This window comes from Leguminivora glycinivorella, chromosome 19 (assembly GCF_023078275.1).
Source record: "Leguminivora glycinivorella isolate SPB_JAAS2020 chromosome 19, LegGlyc_1.1, whole genome shotgun sequence".
NCBI lineage: Eukaryota > Metazoa > Arthropoda > Insecta > Lepidoptera > Tortricidae > Leguminivora > Leguminivora glycinivorella.
Genome location: NC_062989.1, coordinates 12256915 through 12278793, shown reverse-complemented (window position 1 = coordinate 12278793; position 21879 = coordinate 12256915). Strand labels below are relative to the sequence as shown.

At 34.7% G+C, this 21879-nt stretch overlaps 1 protein-coding gene across 4 annotated transcripts in view; it reads left to right on the top strand.

Moving 5' to 3' along the window:
* Nucleotides 1-234: 234 nt before the first annotated feature.
* LOC125236829 (clathrin heavy chain) overlaps nt 235-21879 on the top strand; it is an 80629-nt gene continuing 58984 nt past the window's right edge. Inside the window, exons 1-3 of one of the 4 annotated variants that reach the window (XM_048143764.1) lie at nt 235-367; nt 523-628; nt 1706-1931. In XM_048143764.1, the coding sequence (XP_047999721.1) occupies nt 587-628; nt 1706-1931 (268 nt within the window). In that variant the 5' untranslated portion in view covers nt 235-367; nt 523-586. Of the gene's footprint in view, nt 629-1705; nt 1932-21879 lie in introns of all 4 variants that reach the window. The other 3 variants (XM_048143762.1, XM_048143761.1, XM_048143765.1) reach the window with 3 other exon arrangements.

Below are 21879 nucleotides of genomic sequence, written 5' to 3'. Positions count from 1 at the left end.
TTGTTTGATTTTTTTTGGGCGGGTATCCCATGCGGGTCAGTGTTGCTAGAAGTTTTATTAAGAATCAGAATATTATTATAAATTTTCATAAAAGAAAATAAATCAAGTAGATTTCTATTCTTTTCCTAACAACATTAAACTTTATTTTATGGTATAATTCTTCTAAATAAAAGCCAACCATTCACAAATTGATTGTGAATGCATCGATTACTCATCGCTTAGTCTACCTTTCTTTTTCTCTCTGATATCTGCCATTTCATTTGTATATGTGGCAGCTGCGGGTGTTGTAGAATTTTTCGTAATTTCTCTACATATTAAAGAAGTTATCAAGTCCTATTTTTCCTTAATGTAGAAATAAATCGATTGTGTGAGTGAATAAATAGCTACGTCATTATAAATCCATAAATTATTTCATAGATATTCGGCCGTTGTCATTCTCGCTTTCGAGAACGCCATGTTGATTGTCAAAAGTGTTTTCCGATGAGACAGCAGTGAAAAGAATTTTTTGTGTTATCATTTCAGACTGCGATTTGGAAGAGTCGTGTGTAATTTAAATCGGTCTAGTTAGAGTGAAGATCTAGCAGCCATGGCGCAAGTATTGCCTATTCGGTTCCAGGAGCACCTGCAGGTATGTACGCCCATCGATTCGATGAACATAGACGTATAGCGGCTTGACGGCGATGATAGATGATTCAGGTGACGAGCAGAGGGTGTCTGATGGATGTTTACCGCGTTATTATGTCGGATATGGAACAATAGTAGCTGGTAGTGACATTGCGCAATTACGGTTGACAGTTTCCACCCCCTGCTTGCGCCGTCGGGAGTGGGTGCCCGGTATTGATTTGCTCCACATTCACCTCTGGATCATATGTTTCCAAATCGTTGCCAAAACTCATTAGCCAGGTCAATCCCGCGCTTTCACTCACTTAATTTTATAGAATTCCTCCATGCCAACTTTTACTTTGAATGAAAAATCTTTACTCACTTTACACATTCATTGATAACATATTTCATTCATAGTCTCAAGAGGTGCCCCTTACTATCTTACTTGAATTCACAAGTTTTCAAATCTTATAGGAATCTAATAAAAATAAAAGTATCATACTGAGAGTAGTACTAGTAACAGAATTTGTATTATTGACAAAGAACAAAATTTTATCATTTACACAAGATAAAGATAATGAATAATGCTTTTGGTCTTTATTGTTTGTTTTTTAAAATAAACTCTTAAATAGATTACAAACTGAGCTTGCAAAGTACCAACTAGGCATTTAAAGTTCCAGCTACCCACTTAATTGGTAAATTTAGTTTGTTTTAAACATTTATTCTAATTAAAATTTAAAAACCTCGCATAAAGTCAGTTCTCATACTCATAATGGGACAAGTGGCATACTAGAAGAGAGGCCTGTGCTTAGCAATGGACAATGAAAATCTCATAATGATAATGATGATGATTCATAATGTTGACTTTAAAATAAGTATGTAATATGTCTTTTATCATAAACTAGTGTTGATCTGGTATACTCTGCCAAACAAAAAGCATTATCATTAAGATAAGCCATATTATTAAAAAACAATATTACTTAGGGCTTTAAATTAAATGGACATACAAACCATTACTTCTTATATAGTATTTACATCCTTCTGTCTTCAACCATAAGTAATAAATCAGTTTGTCAAACAATAATGAATGTAATTGTTACAGCTCACAAATGTTGGCATCAATCCAGCTTCCATTTCCTTCAACACCCTCACAATGGAGTCGGACAAGTTCATCTGCGTCCGGGAGAAAGTCGGAGAGACTGCAGAAGTGGTCATCATCGATATGGCGGACCCCACCAATCCTATAAGAAGGCCGATCAGTGCTGATTCAGCTATAATGAATCCGGCCAGCAAGGTTATTGCACTGAAGGGGAAGGCTGGTGTTGAAGGTAAGATTTTTTGTTTTTGCTGGTTGCTATAGTTACCTGGGGCAGTTCCTAACTCATTCAGGTTACGCAATGCCTAGAGAACTGGTTGTATACACCTGGACTATCCTAAAGAGATATATACCTTAAGAAAAACTGAAAGTGTTTTTAGAATGTATTTTTGTGGTGTTGATAAGTTTCTGTGGTTGTACAAACCTTTTCTGCTGTAACTTTATCATGCATTAAGTAACATTAATGAGTTGCTTGATGTATGTAACATTTTTATCTAATCAGTGATATTAATCTTCTCTTGAGATCAAATAATAGAAAATCATCTGTTTGTATACATGCATTGCCATTCTTAAATTATTGATAAGATCCACAAAAATATTGGCGTTAAAATACAACTTTGCCCCCTTGTATAACAAATAACTATTATTTTTACTTTATCTCAGTATTTAAAACAGAATTAAAAAAATATGAGGAGTGAGTCTCCAACTCACAATTTAAATTGCTTTTTATTCCCTTTACTGCCTACTGTTATCAGGAAGCAATTATTAGAACTTTAGCACAAGTGATAACACAGCGAGTATTATAAAAACTGCCTCCAGACACAATTGGCTGGTTACCATTATCAGTCATGGATGTGGGCTCAAAATAAACAAAGTATAGTTTGGTTAGAGTTATGTAGGAGGGGGCCAACAGAAAACTTATGGAATATTCAAGTGTTTTGATTAAATTTATCTTGATAATATTGTTATAAATTTTTCAAAATTGTCAGGTATTTTTTACGCGATTCATACTCAGAATCCTGCACGGGAAGCATATAGGGAAGGATAGACGATAAAATATCAGGCCGTCCCTATCGCACTTACAAATATTGCGATAGGGACGGCCTGCTATTTTATCGTCTACCGCGCGACCATGCTTCCCGTGCTGATAGGAGAAAAAAATGTCCACAAAAAAATTTCCAAATCAAAAAAAAAAGTGGGGTGGAGGTGGACAACTTTGAAAAAAAAATGGCCCTAATACAGAGTTACATAGTTCAGGCCACAGGTTTGTGTGGTGTACTTCTTTAAAAGGCGCGTACACTCAGTGCGAGCGGCGCCACAAGACAACAAGACAACTCCTTTCCGTCGCAAATGGCCAAGATGTGCCTCGGTAAAGCAACACGCCCTGACAGGGAGAGGGAAACGCGCGTCTTTTTGAAAATTAATTTTCGTTCGTCTTTTGAGAATCCATTCTATTCAGGCTGCAGTAAAGACATACTTAGGAAACGAAATATAGTAGGCAATTGGTTCTTAACACTGATTTAAACTTTCACGATTATTACACCATTATTTTTAAAATCGGGACTTAATCGCGTATAACTACATATTAAACTGACCTCCAACGTTTCAAGAACGGCGTTGTCCCCGTGGTCTCGGAGAAGACTGGCTTGAAATGACATCAACACCTTCTGATAGCCGCGCGAGTTTTTCGAACTACCCGCACTTGGTTTTGATTATCAACTTGAACTGTTTGCGCACTAGGGATGTTACTCTGTCGACATATAAACAGTGCGCAAACAGTTCAAGTTGATAATCGAAACCAAGTGCGGGTAGTTCGAAAAACTCGCGCGGCTGTCAGAAGGTGTTGATGTCATTTCAAGCCAGTCTTCTCCGAGACCACGGGGACAACGCCGTCCTTGAAACGTTGGAGGTCAGTTTAATATGTAGTTATACGCGATTAAGTCCCGATTTTAAAAATAATGAATTGGTTCTTACCTGCCTTTTAAATATTTCGTGCATAAATTATTAAATCAATATCATGTATATTCTCAATAGTTTTCAGGGTTTGTCACAGAAAAGAGACAGAACTGTATATAATACTTCAATACAATACATACTAGTTGTAAATTGATCTTTCACATCCAATAAACATTTCGAACTAGTTGTCACATCACAACACACCAACTTTTTAATAACTTGGTTACATCACGCATAAAGCCGCCCCTATCGGGATAAAGATAACAGGCCGGCTGACTCATGCATACATTACCCCGAATTCTGTGCATTCGTTATTGTTTACTGTTGGCAACACGCCCCGCGTCAACTGACCTTTGAATTATTGGAACTGTTATTGTGACCCTACAATTAAGACTACGTAAATAAGGCATTTCCTCTTTGTTCGAAGTCGAAATACGTAATGGCCGCTGTACACATGGGGCCAACGGTTGGGCCAACCCTTGGAGCACCCCCTTGGCCAAGATAAGAGTCGCTGTTTACACATTGGTGAACCAATCACTTGGCATTGGCCCTTCATAAAAGATGGACGTAGAATGGAAAAGGCTAGATAATTCTACGTCATTCACGTTGTCTGCAAAATTTAATTAATAAATAATAACCTCGTGATAAAATTAAATTATCTGAAATATTAAAGATTTTTTGAATTTTCTGATAAGCACATTTATCTTTTTTAGCCAATACATTAAACATTTGCAAGGGTATTTGCAGGCTGGGGCACGTCTACATAGCACATTTTCCGCACGAGGAAATTGCCTCGCGCAGGGATCGGAACCCGTTCCCAAATACCATTTGATATCGTTCTTAAACCGTTACCTATAAATTTTGTTCAATGGGAACAAAATAATTTCGGTTACGGTTCTTATATCGTTCCCTAAACGAACGGTTCATTATAAATTTTGTTCAGTGGGAACAAAATAATTTCGGTTTCGGTTCTTATTTCGTTCCCTCAAAGAACAGTTCCTTACAGTAACGTTTAAATGAACGAACAGAATTTTAGCGTTCCTAAAACCAATATTATTTCGTTCCGAGCCGCGCGGGAGTAGGTATAGCGGTATAGCGACTGTAGCGAGCGCCGGAGCCGAGTGTTTTCTCCGACGCACGAGCCGCCTTTCGCTGTCTCTTTTTCACACGAAGTTCATTTATATTTCTGTTTCGGTTAGCCGGCCGGCCGCGGCCGGCAATGAAGGTGAAGGTAGGTTGTTTGTTTTGTTTACTTCATTTACTTGAGTTGCAACTTTCGGCGTATAAACAGCGAACGTGCAGTGATAGTGTATGCTTGATATTGAAACTATTAGGATAGGAAGAAACAGCATAGAATATACACCATGTATAAAGGGCGGCAAATTTTAAAATTGTAGGGCTCACCGGCCAATTGTCTTCATAAAACCTGTCTACTTAAAGTTTCACGTTAACGGAATCATTAAAGGATTAAGACGATACAGGAGGCAAGCACGAATTTTAGGTCTTTATCGCCGTCGCGTTGACGGGGGCGGAACCCACAGAGAGGCCCTGTATAGTAAAGTTGTGTGTGCGCGTGGCGCACGCACACAGACGCGTACGCCGGCGGCGCAAGTACTCGCGCTCGAGCCGACCGGCGCCCGCAATCGCTCTCTATCTATATTTTTCTAGTTTTGGACTTCTGATTTGCGTATAGTTTTGGACTCCGTGAAGTATACTCGTACTGATTTGAATAGAATGCAAATTTGTCATATTTTAGGTATTCTAAATATTATTCCTTACCTTATACATAATGTAATTATCTTAAAAGGAATCGTGATACCGAAATAAAGTTATTCGGTATGTAAAAAACTAAAGCCTTTTCGATGTCAAAAAGAAAGTTTAAAATAATTTTGTGATAAAGTAAATATTTTCTGAAAGGATTGGGTTATACCTAGGGATTGCAATAATATAGAATCCGGATTATTTTTAGGGCAAAATCCGAACTCCGGATTAAATCCGGATTTTTTTTAGTAACTAAAGCCTGACAAGTTTTTATTTGACCTTGGAAGAGTGTCGCTACAAATCGTTTTCATATGGCAATAATGTGCCGACGTCATGTATAATCGGGACAGCGAGTACTGGGTTTCGTTTCGCGTTAATATTTGTAGAAAATTAAAGCATGGTTTTAGAGAATGACAATTTAATAAGCTAGGTTTGAAGACTTGCTACTTCCACACAGCCTAAAATTCATGAAGCTTGTGCCTGTATCGAAGTCGTCGATGTTTATTTTCTGCTTACGTGGGACCTTGTTTTGTACTGGTGGCGATGATGAAACGGCCTCCTTATTTCTTTAAATATTTTTCACGGCAGAGCTTAATACAGACACCATAAATAAGAACAAAAAATATATTAAGCTAAATCGAAACCAACTAATCATTGCATGAGAACATTATTAGGGTGCCCGCCCCCCTACACGTAAAGTGGGGAGAGATTTTTTTTTTCATTTCAACCCTGACGTGTGATATACCTATTGTTGGATAGGTATTAAAAAATGAATAGGGGTTTACTACTAACATTTTTTGATATTGTTAATTTTTTCGGAAATAATCGCTCGGAAATGCGCAACGCAACCACTATCTAGAGTAGAATCCGAAAAATATCTTGGCCTTACATTAGACAGCCGCCTAAACTGGAAACCACATATTAAGAATATTCAATCTAAGATGTCATCTTTAATGGGTATGCTCAGAGGCATAAATAGATGTTTTCCTAAGCCTGTACGGTATATTATTTACAACTCGCTAATAAAATCACACTTGGAGTACATGATTGAAATATAGGTATGTGCAGCAAAAGTAAACATAAAACCATTGCAAATAGCGCAAAATAAAATTATAAAAACTCTCTTTAATTATAACTATCTAACAAGAACTAGAGAACTATATAAAGAAACTCAATTGATGACATTGTCCCAAATGTATAAATATAATACATGTATTCTAGTCCGGAAAATATTAACACAAAAAATTCATTGTCAAATAACTTTTAAATTAAAATATCAGGTCAGAAAACGTACACTAAGGCGAGCTAACCATATATGTCTCCAAACACCACGGACAATGTACTACGGCAAAAAGAACATAATGTACGAGGGTGCCCAATTGTATAATATGTTACCTAACCCATTAAAAGAAAGTAAGTCCTTTAATATTTACAAAAAACGCCTAAAAAAGCACTTTCTTACTGTCTACTCAGAATTTGTATAGCTTTAAATATGCTATAAAATAAATTAATAAATAAACAGCAAAAAAAAAAAAAAAACTAAGTACAATTAAAAAGTATACATAAAAAAAAAATTGCACGTTGTAGCTAAACTAAACTAAAAAAAAAAACTAAACTAAAAAATAAAATAATTCCTATAAAATACAATATTATTACTAATAATTAAGCCTCCCTCGATTAGTTTCGAGGAACCTGGCAAATATAAAAATTATAATAATGAATATACATATATAGATATGCTTATACACTAATGCACGCCTTATTTATATTCTTTGTAAGTATTGTAATTCGACCCCAATAATAAATAAATCAATAGTAAAAAATAAATTAAATAAATAATAATTAATATATATATTTATATAGATATGCTTATACACTAATGCACGCCTTATTTATATTCTTTGTAAATATTGTAATTCGACCCCAATAATAAATAAATCAATAACAAAACATAAATTAAATAAATAAATATAATAAACATAAATTTACAAAAACTTACGAAAATATCCAATTACTTACCGTTTAAAATGAAGTTCTTAAAACTAAACAGATGAATAAAATAAATAATGAATTTACAACAAAATATTACATTGCTCAGCTATCGTAATGACCATCGTCCACTTGCCCATAGCAATATAAAACTCGGTACGTAATAAAGCCTCACATGCAATGCAATGCTACACTGCCAATTCTAACTGCTCCCCGGGTATCGAGTAAGCGCCGACTGCGCAAACGAACCGGTATACGAATAACGGCTAGTATACCGACTCATAGGTCACGTTACGCTGGACGGTCGGCCCCGCCCGCGCTCGTACTACTTGACTTTATTACAGTTTGGTCACTTATCAGCTAATACCGGCGAACGCTGTACCCACATATTTAAATATGATTTTATTGCATGTTTCGTTTATATGAATTTTGTATTCATACATTTGTAAATAATACTTAAGTAAGACTGTTTTGTATTTCTCTAAGTTAAGTGAATGTTATATTCTTTTTGGAGAAATAAATTCTTAAACCATAAATGTATGGGACATTTCAGGGGTAAACTTTTGTATGGGCTTTGTCAGTCCCGGTATATATCGTCCTTGATATTAGGCAACTACTGAAATAATATTTGTGTGCTCTAATTCAATGTGCACCTCTAACGACTCTTACACAGTGGCCATTGAGGCCAATCAATTAAAGGCGAGGAAACAGTCTCAGCTGTTGCCATTAGATTTGGTGAAAATAACATTGATCGCGTTGGATATGGTAAGTATGGTTAAGAAACTAAAGCCTGACCAGAAATATAAATAACTATTGTCAGGCAGGAGTGCGTTGTTATTCTGATGTATGGAGTGACAGTTCAGTATAGTATGATGACTATGAAGAAAATAGTTTTAATGAAATTCCGCTACATGGCGCGTAGTCATATATTTCTGGTCATGCTTTACATGTGTATAAAATAAAACAAAACTTATGAATCTTATGATATAATCTTTCCAGTAATTGCCTATGGGAAAATAACATTGTAGTTACCACTGGTAACAACTTAGTGGTAACTCTGACTAGTGGAATAACCCTTATTTTATAACGATATTTCACTAACGAATGTATATATGATTGACTTTTACACTGAAGCTATAATTATGATAGAGTACACATAATCTTGATACACATTTAATAATATTTTTTTATTTTATTTTCGAGATCTTCTAAACAAGCCCGTAAATTCTCTTCGGGAACTTGTTCTAACTTTTTTCTTATAACGACTGCAACTATATTACGCTTGCATGAACAAGGGCACATCGCGTCCGGTTCCGGTTCACTATAAATGGATTGCATGGGTTGTGCTCTCTCAAGGACTGCATCTTGGTCCTTAAAAACATTTAAAAACATATCACTATTACAAATTCACACAGATTAAGTAACACACATATTTATACAAATTAGTGCAGATTATATTTTATACAGCTTTCTCACACTATAAGCACTTACATCCAACTCAAGGTCATCAGAATCGCTTGGATATGGGGTAGTTTTTTCTCTATATATATTTTTTTGAAGACTAGATCTTCATCATCTATGTCAAAGCTTTTATCTGCAATAAAAATATTTTATTTATTTTGCATAAGTACTTACATTTCTAGAAAATTATTACAATAAGTTACAAGCTTTTGAGAATTGGGCCCTTGGTGTATCTACATGGAATACACAACTGTAGTTGGCGAGTGTATTCGTGTCTACACTGTCTACAGACGACCAAACCGACCAAGGTCCAACAAGTACGGGATTGTAAGAGCGGGAGAGCTACGTCAACCGGGGTGGCTTTAGGAAAATTTGGGGTTACTTTGATGGTATTTGAACGGCTTTAAAATTAACATCATTCATTATTTACTGAAACTGTTCATGTAACTAGTAGATAGATAATAGATCAATAAATATTCTTGTAAATCTACCATAGAAAGTCGCGAATTTACTTACAGTATGACTTTAAAACTAAATTTTCAAAGTCACCCCTGCGTTTTAAAGCCACCCCGGTTGACCGTATAAGGCTTTCTCATTTTTTTACAAATAACAGCGTCCCTAATTGACATATGTCGGTACGGTCACCTGTAAGTACCTACTTTAGGAGTAACACCGAATAGGGCTTGTAATCCGGATATATCCGCTGATTTTGAAATTCGGATAATTTGCACGTTAAAATCCGGATAAAACGAATAATTCGAATATTGTGAATGACAGAAATACCATTGCAATTTTTAAGAAGCTCATTTGGAAAACAAATTTTAAAGTAAAATTAACACAAAAATTACTCCTTGAGTGGCACTACTACCTTATTTAATAATAGTCATACTAGTTATGAAAAGAAAGCTGCACTTTTGGATGGAAGCAAGCCGCTTTGCATGGTGATAGTAGACATCATAGTAAACGATTTTTTCCGAGGATATCGAAATTTCATCCCTTAGGAAGCCGAGCGTAGCGAGGTGTTTTATGAAAATGAAAAAAATTCTATCTTTTTATTGTATCGTCCGATTTTGACAAGTCGTATCTCAAATGAAAGGTATTAATTTGTGTAATTTAAAAAAAATACAAAGAAAAAAAATTTAAAAGAAAAGTAAGAAAAAAATAAAAAAAGTAAATTTCCGTCTCGCACTGAATAACTTCAAAGAATGACAGACAAAATGTACAATGTCGATATACAAGTTTTTTTTAATCGAAGACAGATAAATTTTTAGTTGAAAACTGAAGACCGCATCGAAATCAGATCAGCATTTTTTAAGATACAAGTTGCCAAAGTTGGGAAAGATCGCTTTATATGGCCACTTTGAAATTCCTTTGCCAGAAAGTCAGAAATAACATGTTTTTCTGACACAGAAAAATACATAGTAACAGTACACATCAAAATAAAATTAAAAATTCCGAGGATATTATAATTTCATCCCTTAGAATAAATAAATCCCTTAGAACGACGAGCGTAGCGAGGTCGGTTACGAAAACCGAAAAAAAATCTCATTTTTTTGTACGTCGTCCGATTTTTACAAAACATGTTTCATTTGAAAGGTATTACTTTATGTAACTTAAAAAAAAATATTGAAAAAAATTGGAAAAAAAATGTAAGATTTTAAAAAAAAAACCTTAATTTTCGTATCACACTGAATAACCGCAAAAAACGGTATAATTTCGATATATGATTTTTTAAAATTAAAGACAAATAAATGTATGATTATAAACTAAAAACCGAATCGAAATCGAATCAGTAGTTTTTAAGATGCAATTTGTCAAAGTTGGCTTAGTTTGTTTATATGGTCGCTTATAAATTCCTTAGCCAGAAAGTCAGAAACATTATATTTTTCTTACAGTTAAAAGTATGCATAGGTAATAGACATCATAATAAACAATTTTTTACGAGGATATAAAAAATTTATCCCTTGGAAAGCCGAGCGTAGCGATGTCTGTTACGAAAAACAAAAAAAAGGCAGTTTTTTTTATTGGATCGTCTTTGTAAGGGTTTCTAAGGAATGAAATTTTTATATCCTTGTAAAAAAATGTTTATAATGATGTCTATTACCTATGCATACTTTTAACTGTAAGAAAAATATAATGTTTCTGACTTTCTGGCTAAGGAATTTATAAGCGACCATATAAACAAACTAAGCCAACTTTGACAACTTGCATCTTAAAAACTACTGATTCGATTTCGATTCTGTTTTTAGTTTATTATCATGCATTTATTTGTCTTTAATTTAAAAAAATCATATATCGAAATTATACACCGTGTCTACCGTTTTTTGCGGTTATTCAGTGTGATACGAAAATTAAGGTTTTTTTAAAAAAAATCTTACATTTTTTTTCCAATTTTTTCCAATATTTTTTTTTAAGTTACATAAAGTAATACCTTTCAAATGAAACATGTTTTGTCAAAATCGGACGACGTACAAAAAAATGAGATTTTTTTTCGGTTTTCGTAACCGACCTCGCTACGCTCGTCGTTCTAAGGGATGAAATTATAATATCCTCGGAATTTTTAATTTTATTTTGATGTGTACTGTTACTATGTATTTTTCTGTGTCAGAAAAACATGTTATTTCTGACTTTCTGGCAAAGGAATTTCAAAGTGGCCATATAAAGCGATCTTTCCCAACTTTGGCAACTTGTATCTTAAAAAATGCTGATCTGATTTCGATGCGGTCTTCAGTTTTCAACTAAAAATTTATCTGTCTTCGATTAAAAAAAACTTGTATATCGACATTGTACATTTTGTCTGTCATTCTTTGAAGTTATTCAGTGCGAGACGGGAGTGGTTAAGTAGATCAGTTACCCAAACGCGTTAGTTCCGCGTAGCACCATTTCCAGTCGCATTGTTCCCCAAACGCGTTAGTTCCGCATCGCGCCGTTTCCAGTCGCATTTTTCTCCACTAGAGTTTGTTTTCGTTCATGTATGTTTCTATTGGCATGTATTGACAGGCGATCCTTTATCTAACAGTTTTTTTTCCTAATCGTTTATTTTACCAAGAGCATTTACCACTTGTCGACCTTCGTCCCATAGTATTTTTTTCTATTCGATTGATGTTTCAGACGCAAATATTAACAGTCGCTCTTTTAAATAGGTTGATCAACAGAAAATAGTTACGGAAAATTTATATTTGTCATTGTTTACACAGAAATCAAATCCGAGATTAGATATCCATTAAGGAAACTTAAGATTTAATATGTTAAATTTAATGTTATTGTTTCCTCGACGATGTCAAACTCACTGACATGTCCATGGCTGAGTCTTTGAACTTGGATGAGGAATAAAACAAGGTGAGTACCCAAATATTATGAATTTACTTACAAACTCAAAATTAAAAATCAAACATGTAACTTTACATAATAACAAAAAAAAAACACTTAACATATCCACACTGGTAAGTAGGCACTGTTGTCCTTAATCTGTACTACAAAACTTGTGTATTAAGTTCATACCTACTCAAGACCTATTTAGTCGTACTTCAGAGACGCCAATTTCTGAATACACGCCATCAGGGTTATGGTTCCTTCAAGATACTTGTGATATCTACTTATTATCGAATAGAAAAAAATGCTATGGGACGAAGGTCGACAAGTGGTAAATGCTCTTGGTAAAATAAACGATTAGGAAAAAAAAAACTGTTAGATAAAGGATCGCCTGTCAATACATGCCAATAGAAACATACATGAACGACAACAAACTCTAGTGGGGAAAAATGCGACTGGAAACGGCGCGATGCGGAACTAACGCGTTTGGGGAACAATGCGACTGGAAATGGTGCTACGCGGAACTAACGCGTTTGGGTAACTGATCTAACCACTCCGAGACGGAAATTTACTTTTTTTATTTTTTTCTTACTTTTCTTTTAAATTTTTTTCTTTGTATTTTTTTTAAATTACACAAATTAATACCTTTCATTTGAGATACGTTTTGTCAAAATCGGACGATACAATAAAAAGATAGAATTTTTTTCATTTTCATAAAACACCTCGCTACGCTTGGCTTCCTAAGGGATGAAATTTCGATATCCTCGGAAAGAATCGTTTACTATAATGTCTACTATCACCATGAAAAGCGGCTTGCTTCCATCCAAAAGTGCAGCTTTTGGCCAAAAATTCTCCATAACAAGTATGACTATAAGTAAATAAATAATAAACAAAAATATTGGGGGACATCTTACATAGATCAACCTAGCCCCAAACTAAGCAAAGCTTGTACTATGGGTGCTAGGCGACGATATAAATACATACTTATATAGATAAATACATACACAGAAAACATCCAAGACTCAGGAACAAATATCTATGCTCATCACACAAATAAATGCCCTTACCGGGATTCGAATCCGCCGGGACCGCGGCTTAGCAGGCAGGGTTTTTTTCATGAATATTTGTGGATAATCTCATGTAAATGTATATCAATTTAACTCAATCAATCAAGTGACACTGAGTACCGTATCAAACGCTGCACTTTCATTATTGTTAGCATCCGAATACATTATAAATAAATAAATAAACTGCTAACAGAACTAAAACTGTTCAAATTTTCTGACAAAAAGAAGTCTTCTATGTATCCCGCGGCGGAAGACCTGTTTAGTATTGAACTGCAGAACAAGATGAAGTAGTTAAGCAGATACGCTTTTACATTTTATCCTTTCAAAATAGGTTGCAAGTGTTGCAACACCAAAACTTTTTCGCTGTATACGTAACGTAAGGCCCTCTGGCTAAGAACGTCTACCCGAGAGTCCCAAGTGTAACTGGAATGGAGTCACGAAGTCATCAAAGATAAGAGGTGAAAATTATTAGAGAAAAAAATCAGTCAGCCTTGTTATTTAACAAAGCTAAATGGTGTTTGTAATATGTCATAGTTCTTTTTGCATTTGAATAAATCGGCAATGAAAACCTCGTAAATGCAATCTGATATTTAAACAAGGAGTAGGTAGAGGTAGGTAATACCTTTTTTAGGTAATATTCGATCTAAACGATCACAACATGACGTTTTGCCTCATATGGCAATCAGATTATGTCTCTAGCATTAAACTTCATTAATATCAAATATTAGTCAAAATTACATAAAAATAAAATCATATATCTTATGGGCAACTGAAGTCATTTCATAAAAAAGGCAAGAATGAAATAACTAAGTAACCTAACCTAACATTAAGGTTACGAACAACAGCTGAAGCCTGATTATAAAATAACAATTTCCTACGGCGTTTTTTTCGTATCGTAGTACATAATTATGTTACTAATTATGAGATTTATTAAATAAAATAAAAAATATTCGAAATATCCGTTTTATCCGAATATCCGGATTTTCAAATATCGAGTCGAATCATCCGGATTTCGAATTGGACGGATAATTGCAAGCCCTAACACCGAACCACCGGGCAGAGTTTCAGTATTTAGGTTTATGAAGGTTTAGTATAGGTAAGTACTTACTCAGGGGCTCATTCTGTGCATCGATCAAGTCATAAATATCATCATTAGTGCCCCTTTCACTCGCAGCAGTATAAGAACATTGGATGAATTGGGATTCTTCGAGTTCTGAGTCAAAAACAATTTATTTTTGTGACTAATTGCACATTTCACATCTTTCATTGTGACGTTTTTAGACTAAGGGCCCGTTGCATCAACCACATTTGACACACACATCATCGTCACGCAGCAGACGCCTATGGAACTGTCCATACAATAAAATTTAACGAATGCTTTAACGGTGACAGACGGTTTGGTGCAACTGACCCTAAAGGTCCATTGTTGATAGTAGCTGATGTAATTTCTATGGTAATTGACTATCTACAGTACCAACGATGAGAGCCCTTTTAATTTAAAACGTCACAATTAATGGGAAAGTAGTGTATATTACACACACACACACACGCACGCACGCACGTACGCATGCACGAACGCACGCACACACACACACACACACACACACACACACACACACACACCTGAGATGACCGTACCAAGGTCAAATAAGGACGCTGCTATTTGTTAGAAATGTTAGAATGAGAAAGTTATTTAACTCTCACGCTCTTGCTAATAGCGGCGTCGCGTCCTTATTTGACCTTGAAAGGTACGGCCATTGCAACAGAACCGCTTTGCTCGGAAGTCCATCTCACAAAAGGACGCTGATGTTTGTTAGAATGAGAAAGTTATTCAGCTCTCTCGCTCTTGCTAATAGCGGCGTCGCGACCTTATTTGACCTTGGACTGTACGATTGCCTGTAAATAAATACTTAAGCGTCGTGACATTACTTAAATTTTAAAATCGGTAAAATTGAATGCACTAAATTAAAAGAAAAAACTTACTTCATTGTGGTTGTGGTGCAGAATGTTTTCGACGTATTTGTTTCGTTCGATGCCACGTTTACTCACCGCTAGTCTCAAATCAAACTAAAGTTACTAAAGTGATGGCCGTGGCCGACACCGCTTGCACTGTTCGTTCAAATTCTTGGAAATAGAAAAACCGAAATAATTTCGTTCCTGCGAACTGTTCTTTAAAGAACGTATCATTTAATTCTGTTCTTCGGAACGGTTCTCACTCATAAACCGAAATAATTCCGTTCCCGCGAACTGTTCTTTAAAGAACGTATCATTTAATTCTGTTCTTCGGAACAGTTCTCACTCATAAACGTTCGTTCACTGAACGAAAAAGAATACCGGTTAATGGAACCAGAAACGCTAAAGTAAAGTTCTCGGGTCAACGTACGGAACCGTTCCGAAAAAAATACCGGTATCCGATCCCTGGCCTCGCGAGTCGCGACGTGCCTCGCCGTGTGGACCCGGCTATGCATGACGAAAAATACTTTCAATTTGTAGAGTATTCCTAAATTTCATATCGATAGCATAAGTAGTTCTCGATATATTAAGTAATGTGACAGACAGACGGATAGAGCCGCATCATAAGGGTTCCTTTTTTACCTTTTTTTTAACCCCCGACGCAAAAACGACGGGGTGTTATAAGTTTGACGTGTCTGTCTGTCTGTTTGTCTGTCTGTGTGTGTGTCTGTCTGTGGCACCGTAGCTCCCGAACGGGTGAACCGATTTCGATTTAGTTTTTTTTGTTTGAAAGCTGAGTTAGTCGGGAGTGTTCTTAGCCATGTTTCATGAAAATCGGTCCATTATGTCGCGGTCGGGGGTTTTTTCAAAATTTTAATTTTGGTATACGGAACCCTAAAAAGTACGTAGTAAACTAGGATTTTTGCTTTACTAAGGACTGTAGGATCTTTTTACTCGTATGTTAGTGTTAGTTTATATGCTCGCTCGTTGGAATCGTTCAGAGAACTTCATTGAACATCGAGATTTTAAGAAATTTTAAAGCACTCGGTACCCCTGTCTCTAAAAGTTCAAGCTATAAAGAAGGTTATAGTGCTAGGAATTGCAATTTTTTTGCGGAAGCCATTCTGTTGCGTCGCGCATACTCTTGAAGTGTCGCGACGCCCCCTTTTGCACCGCTTTTGTCAGCTTAAAAACCTTTGATCTAACTTAGCCTTTACTGATAAAGGCAGTAATTTAGCTACAGTCAGGATCAACATGCAGCAACGGCAACAGGTCCTAGTAGTAGTACATAGTAGTCTCCATATGGGAAACAGAACGTGTAGCTGCCATTTTTTTATGAATTAGGTATTTTTGGCATTTGAAGTCCACAAATAAAAACCGGCCAAGAGCGTGTCGGGCCACGCTCAGTGTAGGGTTCCGTAGTTTTCCGTATTTTTCTCAAAAACTACTGAACCTATCAAGTTCAAAACAATTTTCCTAGAAAGTGTTTATAAAGTTCTACTTTTGTCATTTTTTTTCCATATTTTTTAAACATATGGTTCAAAAGTTAGAGGGGGGGGGGACGCACTTTTTTTCCTTTAGGAGCGATTATTTCCGAAAATATTAATATTATCCAAAAACGATCTTAGTAAACCCTTATTCATTTTTAAATACCTATCCAACAATATATCACACATTGGGGTTGGAATGAAAAAAAAATATCAGCCCCCACTTTACATGTAGGGGGGGTACCCTAATAAAACATTTTTTTCCATTTTTTATTTTTGCACTTTGTTGGCGTGATTGATATACATATTGGTACCAAATTCCAGCTTTCTAGTGCTAACGGTTACTGAGATTATCCGCGGACGGACGGACGGACGGACGGACAGACAGACAGACATGGCGAAACTATAAGGTTTCCTAGTTGACTACGGAACCCTAAAAACTGTATAAGAAATATTGAACATCACAAAAATCACCACATTTTTTGATGTATACAGACAATATGTATAAAGAAGTCATTGAAATTCAGGGGTGGCCCTAAGTTATTAATTTCACATAACCCATTCTTGTTTTATGCCCGAGTCACTGTCATATTACTTATGCGTCAGTGCGTTTTAAATTCCATACGTGTTCATTCGACGGACACGATCGTAAAATAAAAGTATGGGTTCGCTATGTATTAAAAAAATCGTTTTCTTTCATTCTTGAGCTCTTAGAGTTTATTTTATAACAGGTAGGCATGAAAATCATGTCGTGTATCAACATGGAGAACTGAATTAGCTTGAACGTGAACCCTAATAGTATATTATATAACGGTAACGATATGAAGGCTATAAAAGTTGAGTACCGCGGTTAGGTCACGAGGCTTTGCCGAGTGGCCTAACTAAGGTACGAGACTTTTATAGCCTTCATAGTGTTACGATTGTATACTATACTTTTTCTACGACAGCCAAATAAATACCTATTCGAGAATAATAAAATGGGTTACTAACCTATCTTATATAATTAATGGGAATATTTGTGTGGATCTCAGTATTGAGTATTCAGTCCACAATGTTGATGGCGAGAACTTGTTGCACAAATCATCAAAATATGCCAACAACGCGGTTTCAGAGAAAGTTTTAACATTTTTTTGCAATTTCCATGTCAAAACAATCATAACATTTTTGGTACGCTTTATCCGACTTTTCAGGTAACAAATTGTCAGTCACTTTGAGCGTCATAGCCTTGATTTCTTTGGAAGTACAATGTTCACCAGAATCACTCATAATTACTTAAGTTTTTGCACAATAACGTCGAATTAAAATCAACTACAAAACACTTCAAATAGTTCAAATACTTTCGTCTGAAGTTTACAAATGTCAAACGTGCCATAGACAAGAGAAATAGAAAATAAGCCGGTTTTTAATTACGAAAAATGTGGTTGCGTTCAAGAATATTTAAATGTCGAATGTAAAATTATTTGATAAACTTATGATTTTTACCTTTGTTTTGCAATATGAAATATGTAAAACGCATTTCAATTTACTTTTTCATCTTGATTTAAATTATGAACCTAAATATTATATTATTTATTAAAACACGGAGAAAAAAGTCTCGTCCATGATACCTGAATAGTGTAATCTGAACGAGAAAATCTAGTAAATTCTGGGACAATTGTTCACATAGTATAAATAACTAAACTAGTCTGTTTAAATGCGTTGAGCTTAGTGAACTAGTTATCTTGTAATTGCTACACATTAAAATAGCGTGTATTACTAGAATATTTAGTAATCATAACACGTGGACCGTACAAATAATCAATATTTTCTTGCAGAGCTTAATAAATGAAATGTGACCTTGACAATATATTCTTGTAAAGGTAATATATACATTACGTATCATAAAATAAAAATATTGTAAGGGTCACACAGTCAAATTGTGTGTATTACTAGATTATTCAGTATTTATAACAAATGGAGTGTCTAAATAAACAAAATAATGTAAACTCCACAAGAAATTCTTGTAAAGGTTATAAAACTTTAGTTAGGCCAATAATAGGTATCGTTAAGAATACAAGTCATCTGATATATATTACATTCTCTTCATTTATGTAAACTTCATTAAATGGTTGATAGAACAAGAAAGTTAGTTACAGCAACTGCATTTATGGTACTCTCTAATAAATATACAATTGCGTTAGCGTGTTATATTTTTATCGGTACCTATGAATTTGTCTGTGCACTGTATAGACAACTAACATTTCTTGTAAATGTAAAAAAAGGTTTGTTGTCTATACAAGGTGGTTCAGTAGGATTAAAGGCCGAGCCACGCCAGATACGTGTACGTAGACGTGTGCGTGGCGTGCGCGCTGTAAAGTACGAATCTTCAAAAGAGATGATACACCGCTAGACACACACGGGAAACACGTCACACAAGCGGTGTAATCTCTAATGAGGATTCGTCATTTACACCGCGTACGCTACGCGCACGTCTACGTACACGTATCTGGCGTGGCTCAGCCTTTAATCCTACTGTACCACCTTGTATAGACAACAAACCTTTTCTTACATTTACAAGAAATGTTAGTTGTCTATACAGTGCACAGACAAATTCATAGGTACCTACCGATAAAAATGCAGGTTGCTAGGAACAAGTTCCAAGAGACAAGCCTAGAGTTGAAACTGGGATCCGGAAACCTGGGTCACCCAGCATATGGAATGGATGCTAAGAGCGGTGAAAATTGGTGAATCTGAAAGTAAATAAAATAATTATATAATTTGTTAAAAAATATATTTCAACGATCCTTAGTGCAAGACTTTGTTCATATATTCGTCAGTGTTAATAGAACCGTCCTTCATTTCGTCCAAAATTTATATTTTGCAGAATTTTTCCACTTTTGTTCCATAGTATGGCATGGGTCACAGGAAACTTGCAACCATTGTAAATCATCTGAAAAAGACATTAAAATTTCTATAAATAAATTTTACATTAAGTAACATTCTACGTCCACTTCAGATATATATAAAGACTGTCCACGATAAAAAGTGGTCATATATAACATGGTAAATCTTGAGAATAATGAGAATTTATAAGCAGCATGTTTGTCAAATAATTTGTAGATATTAAACTACATTATAAAAATACAAACAAATTATAAACTTTAGGTGGCCTATGAATTTTAGCAGTATGTATCTCATGATAACAATATTTTTTTGTACAGTGTCTTCTTGCAGTCTTTAAGTACAACAGTTTTAATGACAAAAATATTTTTTTAATGTTTAATTATAATAGCCAAAATATACCCTATTACATACTGATTTTACGATAGTAATAATTTTTCTGATTGTAATCAGATTAAGAAAGTACTGAGATTTTCTAACTTTGCTGAATTCGAATTTTTGACACTGGCTCTCCATACAAAAACAACTGTCAGTGCTTGAAGTAGAAAGTCTTCCTGACTACCAAAAGTCGAAATGAGTTTCAAAAAGTATTTTTTTGTCTGCTAAGATGTCATTCTAATGTGTGTAAAACAGCTTATAAAAATATAAGTATTTATAAAATTGTGCCAGGAAGCGTGTGAAGTTTGTTAAAAAACACTGTACAAGAAATGAAATGCTTGATGGTATACATTCGGCGAAACCTCAGACACACTAAAGCATTATAAGGAATAGCTTTAATTATTATATAGTTTTATGTATACAGATTTATCAAAATATAATATTGCTTCAAAATGTGCATTCAGGGAGAAAGATTTATCATGTTATGTATGACCACTTTTTATCGTGGACAGTCCTTATTAGTTCAGTATTTAGATTTTGCCCACGTAATGTCGTATGAATTTGTATGCAATGTAAAATGAATACAACATTAAATGCATTTTTACTCACCATTCTAATTATCTACTAAGTTCTACATGATGTACGGTATGTGACTCACCTGCTTTTGCCAACTCTGCCATCTCCCATCCTTGCAAGAGTTTTTGCACCTCTTCATCCATTTCCTAAAATGGAAACTACCAAACGAATGGATAATACGTAGTGAGTACGTTTAACGATAAATAATATAACCTATTGCGATCCGCGTCCACGCGTGATCTCTCATGACACGTAAATGGCCGCCGACCACGCCGCAAAACATTGCGTTTCGTTACACAAGCAAAACATTTATTTATGCGGACAATATTTTTGTTATAACAATTATTTTTCGGTGTATATTACGAGAATATCATTGTTATTTTTTACAAGAGGCGCAAAGTAAAATCAACTATACTGCTATAGCATTCACTAAGATATACAATGGTACTTAAACATGGCGTTTCGTTACAAAAACGAAACACATATTTATACTAACTAAATACTTTTTCAACAGAACTATTTGTTCACCAGTATACATTACGAGAATATTATTGTCATTATTTACAAGAGCTGCAAAGTAATACCAACTTATAAAACAGTCATATCAACTATACTGCGATGGCATTCGCTACGATACAAATAATAGAGTTGACAGCGATGCGTACATATTTATACAAACTTAATATTTTTAAATATAACTCTTCGTTGAGTTTACATTACAAGAATATTCTTTTTATTTCTTTACGAGAACTACAAAGTAATGGCAACGTATAAAAAAGTTACAGGAAGTATACTGTGATAGTAACCGCTAAGATTAAGATTGTAAAGATAATTTTTATTTTTTTGGCATTACAAGAAGCTTCTTGTTAATGGAATTATCGTAACCTTTATTCTATTAGTTGTAAATAAAACTGGAGTTCTCGTATATGTAATTCAAACAGAACTGTTTAGTGCATATTAATGTTTGCTTAGTTCTATTGAATTCAAAATATAGTAAACGTAACAATACAGTTGTTTTTATTACGCGATTGTAGTATTAGTTACGATAAATCTATTTTACTAAACGTTCTGGTAGTATTGTTAAAATATTTTTTTTCCGTGAAGTTACTTATTATTGCAAATGAAAACATACTTGATAAATGGAAGTTGTGCTTTTAAAAAAAAATTAACAGAACTCCTATATTCATATGATTACTGCTAGCAGTAATCGTATGAACCTATAGACAAATAGACTTTCTTATCGTTACTCAAATGAACTCAATTTGGATACCGCTGACAATAATCTAATTGACAGATTTAAGTGCTGGAGTAGAAAAAAGTCCTTGACCGTACAAGGTCGCTATGCTAACTCTATTACGGG